Source organism: Triticum dicoccoides, chromosome 2B (genome assembly GCF_002162155.2).
Source record: "Triticum dicoccoides isolate Atlit2015 ecotype Zavitan chromosome 2B, WEW_v2.0, whole genome shotgun sequence".
Classification (NCBI taxonomy): domain Eukaryota; kingdom Viridiplantae; phylum Streptophyta; class Magnoliopsida; order Poales; family Poaceae; genus Triticum; species Triticum dicoccoides.
The window spans coordinates 174,776,817-174,784,783 of record NC_041383.1 but is presented as its reverse complement, the minus strand read 5'-3'; the positions used below and the strand labels follow the sequence as shown (position 1 = coordinate 174,784,783).

Here is a 7,967-nt window from a genome sequence, read left to right as displayed (position 1 = left end):
GCAGCGAGTGTGGTGGAGGCAGTGCAAGGGCCGCCTGCCCTCGCTCCCCACCCAGCACCGGCGAAGCCACCACCACATGCACCGTAGGAAGAGAAGGCTCCGAGGCCACCTGCCCTGAGCCCTCTCCCGAAGGCAGAGCCGGCACCAATCGAAAGGTAGACGCGATGGGAGAGGAGGTATCCGAGGCCCCCTGCCCCAGACCCCCTCCCGACAAAGAAAAGGACACGGGAGCCACCTGCCCCGAATCCCCTTCCTCGGCAGGAGGAGAGCAACCCGAGGCCGCCTGCCCCAGGGCTCCTCCCGACAAGCCAGGCACGAGAAGCTACGTCACCTCCTGAGGGGGTACCGTGTGCTGAGCACGAGAGGGAGTGGCCACCTACCGACTCACCTCCTCCTCCCACCATTCCGAGATCGATGAAACCCCAAGATCCCCAGGAATCGTATCCACAGCATCCTCAAACCCCAAAGCAGGCAACGCGAGCTCAAAAGCCTCCTCGGACTCGACCCGATCACTCCACAGCCTCGGGGGTGCAGAAGAGGGCTCGAAAGACCCAAATCTCAGAGTCGTCGAAGGCACCTAGGAGGGTGGGGCTGCTCCATCCCCGGTCGTCGCGGTCTCGGACCCCGGCCCCTTGGACAGCTGTTGTCCAGAGTCCTCGACCGGCGGCTCCTGTGCATATCCACGTCAGACTCGTGAGCCGGCGCAGCCAGAAGGCTCTCATCCTCAAACTAAATAACCAGATTATAAATCATGCCTCGATAAGCCCACTTAACCACTTCCGGCACATACTCAATGTTCAGAATACTAACCAGAACCCGAGCAATCCCGTGAGATCTGGTGAACGCCATGTCCACACGCTCAGGCTTCCCCACTAAAATGCCCATGCTGGCCACAACCCGAGCATCCTGCAACGGCTTGGAGGGAGCCTCGGAAAATCGCAACCACGCCTGAGTAAGCGGCTTGCCCTGAGGCTCAACATGCTTCCACTCCTGAAACTCAAGGATGCCATCAGTTCCCGGCACCTTACACATCCCAAAACTCAACAACCTCTGCAGATCCTCCACGGAAGGAAACTCAACTCTGAACATCTTATCAGCGAGACTGATAAGGTCCCACTGGAAATCCCCAGGGGCCAACTCTCGAAGCCTCTGCACGATCTGTGTCTCAAACACCTCCCCTCTGGTGACCTTGACAATCCCCGTGGTCATACTCGGGGACTCGTCAGAAACCTCTCGCTCATTCGGGGACTCGAAAAATGTTAGCTCAGCACAGTAAACTCCATACATCATGAGTGACGGTGCCTGATCTCGCAGTAACGGACAATCCCCAGAGTCGTGTGCCAGTTTACCGCAGGTATCACATAACAGAGCCACACACTCCGCAATGAAGTGGCCCTTGTCTCCACAACGATAACAAAGCATCTTTTCCTTCCTGCGCGCCCATTTGGACGCCCTATCAGCCTCAGCCCTATCTGTCAACTCTGCAGACACATCGGTCATAACCTCGTTCTCAGGAACCTGAACAGTAGCAAGAGCAGTCACCACCTCCATAGCGTGACCGGTCAGTACAGGCTCCTCGGCAGCCCCGTCAACTGTCATCTGCTCGACAACAACAGGTGGTGGCGGAGGACGTGGACGGTACCGGCCCCCTCGGCCGCCCCGACCACCACGATGGCCTCGGTAACCTCCTCGCTGCCGATGACCCGGATCAGATGGCCCCTCAACGAAGTCGCCTGAAGGACCCAAGAACGGCCTCTCAACCGACCCATCACTTTGCCAAGCATAACCACGACCGCCACCCATGGACGAAGAGCCACGGTGCTGGCCAGCCCCATAGGCATCGTAGCCGTCATCCCCCAATTGACCTCGGGGCGCAGCCACAGTACCGATGGACAGCGACGGCGTGGGCAGGGCGAGCAACGACGTGGGGGGGAGGGGCGGTGGCCTTGGTGGCGCAGCTCCCCGGCCCGCAGCTGCCACTGCAGCACCGCCCGGAACGACCGGCCGAGGGCCGGAGCCCTGTCCTCCTCGCCCGCCCGACGGCACAGCCGGAGCCGGCGGCCTTCCCACAGCTGTCCCGCCAGCCAAGTGTGCCGCAGCCGGGCCCCCCTGACCCGCGCCCCGCAGCGGCCTTGGGTAGCTGCACTCCAGCACGGCCGACAGCCAAAGCCGGCGCCGACAGCGCGCCCCGGCCACTGCCTTGGCCCGGCGGCAGCGCGCCCTGGCCATTGCCTTGGCCCGGCGGCGGCGCCCCGGAGGCCCGACTAGCCCCGCTGGGCGGGAGCGGCCTCTTCCCAGGAGGAGGAGCGCCACCAGAACCCGCCATCGCACCTAGGGGAGGGATGCGGCGAGCCCGGCCAGGTCCGGCGGAACGCAGGTGCGGCACACGACGCAGCGAAACCCTAGGTCGCGGCAGATAGGCATATCATTATGCCGAGAGGTTAGACTTTCATTTCCAAGGTCTCGGACCTCACTGATCGGACAACTGGATTGTGGGATGAGGGGTTGTTCAGAGATGTATTCAATCAGGTGGACGCAAGAAGAATTCTTTATATTCCTTTGAATTTTGCTGCCTTTGAGGATTTTATTTCATGGCACCACATCAGAACTGGTCAGCTAACATAGCCTATCATGTGGAATGGGCACATAAATTTAGGGGAAGCCCCATAGGCCGTGGTCCATAGGTGCACAACCCAATATGGAAGACATTTTGGCAGCTTTGATGTCCCGAGAAAAGTTCAAATATTCTACTGGTAGAGTTTGCATGGGTTTTTCGGGCCTGATCGAGCCCTGGCAATAGACATATCCCCACGTCCGGTGAGTGCCCTATGTAGATATGGCTGAGATTTGGCATCTACAGCCTGATAGTAGAAGCTTTGGCTATTGACTGATTAGGTTCGGTTGTCCCGGAATACCTTTTGTCTCCAGCTTCTGGCTCATTAGTCATTACCGCATGCTCCTAGGGTTGGGATCAGAGAGGCAACCGTGGTACAGCAAGTTGGTATAATTGGTGGGCAGACGACAACTAACTAATTGAGGGTATTCCTCGAGCTGGGCGATGTTTTGCTTCGATTACATCAACTGCTACTAATGACGCAAAAAGACTTCACAGTTGCCTGAAGTTGAGGTGGACAACGACTAAATTTTGATCTATGAAACTTAACGTGGACGCAACATTCCATGTTCATGACAAAACATGAGCTTTAGCGGCGATCTTACACAATGTCAGGGGAAGATTTATTGCTGCTACATTTGTATATTATCCGTATGCTGTCGATGTGTTACAACTGAGGCTCTAGCCATGAGGGATGGACTAGCTTTTGCTAATCCCCTTCGATTTCATGCAATTGAAGCCGAATAAGATTCTTTGGGGTTAATCAATTTTTGCATAGGTAAAAATCGAAGATTGGATGACGCAACAACAATTTATGCGGAATTCTTGGACTAGGCTACGGCTATAGGGAAGGTCACATTTAAATACTGTTTTAGAGAGGCTAATAGTGTGGCTCATGAGCTAGCACGATTTAGTAGAGACTAGCACTTTGAATGGTGACCCTCCTAGGTTCCTTCTTGGTAAACTAGCTGATGATGTAAACCTTTTATTGAGTCAAAACTAGTCGTGATGGTCTTCCCTAGAAAAAGGGCGGTTGTAAGAAATTGTGCACCCGGGCCTGACAAGCGAGAGTGTGAAACAAGATGTATCGACTTTTGGCCCATATGTCACGCCAATTTAGTCATAAGATAGGTCACGGACTCTAGGACCTATTCACTTGCACGGTGGAAAGTGATGAAACACGGACCCCTCCCCCCTGCGTGCCCTTTTGGTACAACCCATTTGCGGGGCAAGGCACCCTTTTTTTCATTTTTCTCTTTCGTTTCTTTTTCTTCTTCTTTTTCTTGTTTAAAACGAATCCAGGATTAGAAATAATGCTCATGATTTCAAAAAATATCCCAAATTTTTAAAAACGTTCATAAAATTCCATAGAAATTCCTAGATTTTGAAAATGTACTCAATTTAGAAAGATGTTCACAAATTTGATAAAATGTTTCAAATTAAAAAAATGTTCATGAAGTTTGAGAAATGTTCGCCAATTCAAAAAATGTTATAGAATTTCTTTAAAAAAATTAAAAGGCAAGTTCACGATTCACAAAAAAATTAAAAATTAAAAAGAAAACTGATGCATTTCCAAAATTATTCCCAAATTTCAAAATGTGTTTGTTGATTCATAAAATGATTACAAACTTAAAAAAAATGTTGACAAATCCATAAAAGTTCTAAATTTTAAATTAATTTTCACGAATTTGAAAATGTTCATATATTTCATACAATATTTATGGATAAAATATGTTAATTTCATAAATTGTACTCGAAATTTTAAAAATATTCACATATTTGAAAATTAACCATGGATTTCAAAATTGTTCACAAATTTGAATAATAAAACATAAAATAATAAAATAAAATAAAAAGGGAAAGGAAAAAATAAAAAGGCAGACAAATAAAATAAAGCATCGGTTCAAAGAATGTTCTATAACCTTTGGAACCTTCCAAATACCGATGGCCGAAAAACCAAAAATAGGCCGGCCTAGTTGATGAAGGCATCGCATCGAGGGTACACATTACATTGGTATCCTGCGAGTACGCGCTAAATATTATCACCCCAAACTCTCATGTCTATATCCTTTCCTTCTTCAGTACACAGCCGAATTCATATATCAAAAAATTTCCTGGCCCAAGAAAAATATTCAATCTTAACACAAGTACGTGACATAAAAGGGGAGCTCCTAACCGACGTTGAAGGTGACGGTTGCTGTTTCTGGTGCCCATGCGGCTGCCGGTATGGGCCAACCCTTCATGAGGAAAAGCGAAATAGCTCGCCACCGCACACCTTCGTAGGCTTTCGTTCAACGCTTGACCGATAGATGGCTGAAAAGTTGACCGGTCAACCGTTAATTTTGAGAAAATATGAAATAAAAATACATGAAAATAACAAGAAATAAAAATGTTCATGAATTTCAAAAATTCCAAGAATTTAAGAACCTTTACAAACTTCAAAAAGCTCTCGAATTGGAAAAATGTTAATCAAAATTATAAAAAACAATTTAGTTAATTTTGAAAAAAACGCAAAATTGAAAAATAATTCATAAAACATTTTTAAAAGTTCATGTATTTGAAAAAAAGCTCATCGATTTCCAAAAAGGTTCACAAATTTGAAAAAAGTCTAATTATTTATGAAGTAATCATAAAATTTGAATAAAGTTCATCAATTTTAAAAATGTCATGATTTTCATAAAACCATCATTTTTTAAAAGAATCATGATTTTTTAAAATAATTTATTTGGAAAAATGTTCATTAATTTGTAACAAGAATTTCGTCAAATTTAAAAAACGTCATCTGTTTTGAAACAAGTTCATAAAATTTGGTAAAATGGAAAAAAAGAAGCTATGGTTCACAAAAACAAATAACGAAAAAAAACTATCGGAAGTGTCCTAAAACCGGCCTAGGAAGCTTTTGGGAGCTTCCCAAAACTGAGAGCAACTAATTAACGAGCGCTCCTTCGGGAGCCTCGCAACGATCAGCGCCATTTGGCGCACACTCAGTCATTAGCTGCGTGTCGCGCTTTGGGAGCTCCCTCTGGATTTTTTTTATTTTTTCACACGCGTTTTTGGCTTTTTAAACGTGTTTTTTTCCTTTCGCGAGATTCACGGTTTTGCTTCTTCGGAAACAAAAAAACACGTTGTCTGTTTTTTTCTTTCACGAGAGTCCCGGTTTTGCTTCCGCGAGAGGCACGATTGTGCTTTCTCGAGAATCACGGTTGTGCCTCTCGGAAACGAAAAAAATGCGTTTACTATTTTTTCCCTTTCGCGAGAGTCACGGTTTTGCTTCCACGAGAGGCACGGTTGTGCTTTCACGGGACTCACGGACGTGCCTCCTCGAAAATGAAAAAAAAACATGTTTTCTGTTTTTTTTTCTTTCACGAGAGTCACAGTTTTGCTTCTGCGAGAGGCACTGTTGTGATTTCGTCATAGGCACGGGCGTGCCTCTCTCGGAAAGGGAAAAAACCCGTGCTCCCGGTTTAGTTTTTTTGTTCGTTTTCTTTTTGCGGAAAAAAAGTTCGTCAAAACCTATCAACATGGGATCTAGTTTTGAAGATCTCAATGCGAGGAATCCAACGGCGAAAGCGGTTTGAGATTTGGACGCACGATTTAAGAGATAAAACATTTTGAATAAACAGGTCTAAAAAAACTCACAGGTTGCATCGCGCCCGTTCTCGCAATCTGGGGATGCTGAAGTGATCTTCGCGACGAATACTCCTTAACTGGTGATTTCGCTCAAAACTGGGAAGAAGAGATTCGCCTGGTGTGTTAATATGGGCCGGCCGGCCCAGTTTGATGAGGGTGTGCGGCGTTTGCCAAAAAGAAAGAAACCAGCGCTTAAGGCGTTCTTTAGGATTTGGCACACGCGGGACCAGCACCTCAGCCGCCCAGCCAGTCCCCTTCTTCCACAACATTCCGGTCACATGCCGAACAGTGCAGCCCTCAGTTGACCCCACCACTGACGGCACCGACGAAATATCTGGAACGTTCCGGAACCACGCGCTCCCGCCGTCGCCCCTCCCAACCGATTCCAACCCGACCCGTTAAGGTCCTCCCCAGCCGCGCAACGGAATCCACCACGCCATCAGGTAAAATAGGGCCCACAGCTCAGAGACCCAGCGCGCCAGCCTAGAATCTTCCAGAACTTTCACCCCACCCGTCGCCCTCCGCCGTCTTATATACCCCTCCTGTTCCAAATCCGCTGAACATCTCACGAGAAAAACAGAGAACTCGCCGGCAAAAGGACAGAGGTTCCTCCTCCTCTCCTCCCCTCTCGCTCTCGGCTCCTTCCCTCCCTCCCATGGACTCGGCGAACGGCGACAACATGGCGGCCGGCATCATGCGGCTGCTCATGCTGATGGCGAGGGGGCCCTCGGCCGCCGACGCAATGCCCGTGGCGGGCGGCGGCCGGGTGGAGGTGCGCCACTTCATCTTCAGCGGCGACGGCGGCGACCTCTTCTCCGGCGAGGTCGGCGGCGGCGTCCCGCCGGCGTCCAAGGCGGCGATCGCCTCGCTGAAGGAGGTCCAGGCCGCCGGGGAGGGCGAGGGCGAGGGCTCGCTGGGCGACTGCGCGATTTGCCTCGACGCGTTCGGGGCCGGCAAGGAGATGCCGTGCGGGCACCGCTTCCACGGGGAGTGCCTGGAGCGGTGGCTGGGCGTGCACGGGAGCTGCCCCGTCTGCCGCCACGAGCTCCCCAAGGCGGAGCCGGCGGCCGAGGAGCAGCCGAACGGCGACGGCGAGAGGCGCGGGCCCAGGGGCGCGGTGCTGGTCAGCATCGTGACGCTGCGAGGAGCGGAGAGGCCGCAGCAGGAGGAGGAGCAGAGGGAGGAGCCGGTCAACATCAGGATCGAGGACGTGGATTAGGAGTAGGGTTAGGCTTCCAATTGGTTCCGATTGGTTCGGTTCATGGCGGCGGCTGTTTGCTTTTTCTTCTTCATCATCTTCGTTGTACATACACCAACTAGTAGTAGTTGCTGAAGAGGAGAGGAGGAGGAATTGGGGGTCAAATTCTGTACATAATTCAGATGCGGGAGATGCTGTGATTTCAAACTGTTTTTTTCCTTCCTTCAGACAGAGCACTGTGTTTGTAATTCTGCTCCGCAGCCAAATTGCCTGCTTCCAAATTCCAAATTCGCAATGATCTTGTCAAATTCGTTGTTGTTTCTACTTCGGTAGCTTCAGGGCGAACGGATTCGTGCATCTCAGCTGGCGCTGTGTATGCATCAACAGCGAGACTGGAGGGGTGTGGCAGACTAGCAGGTCGCGTAACATCTGTCTATGTGGTTGGTGATCGAGACGCAGCTGCTGCATCGAGGCTGACGGCCACTCTCTGCACTGAGCCGAAGAAAACGACGGAGCGTGGGGCGG

General features: G+C 50.1%; 1 protein-coding gene across 1 annotated transcript; it reads left to right on the top strand.

Moving 5' to 3' along the window:
* The first annotated feature begins 6,745 nt into the window (after window positions 1–6,745).
* Window positions 6,746–7,750, top strand: LOC119362879 (E3 ubiquitin-protein ligase Iruka-like). The gene has a single exon (XM_037628149.1). It carries the CDS (start codon window positions 6,900–6,902, stop codon window positions 7,461–7,463), a length of 564 nt encoding a protein of 187 aa, XP_037484046.1. The 5' UTR covers window positions 6,746–6,899; the 3' UTR covers window positions 7,464–7,750.
* Window positions 7,751–7,967: the final 217 nt, after the last annotated feature.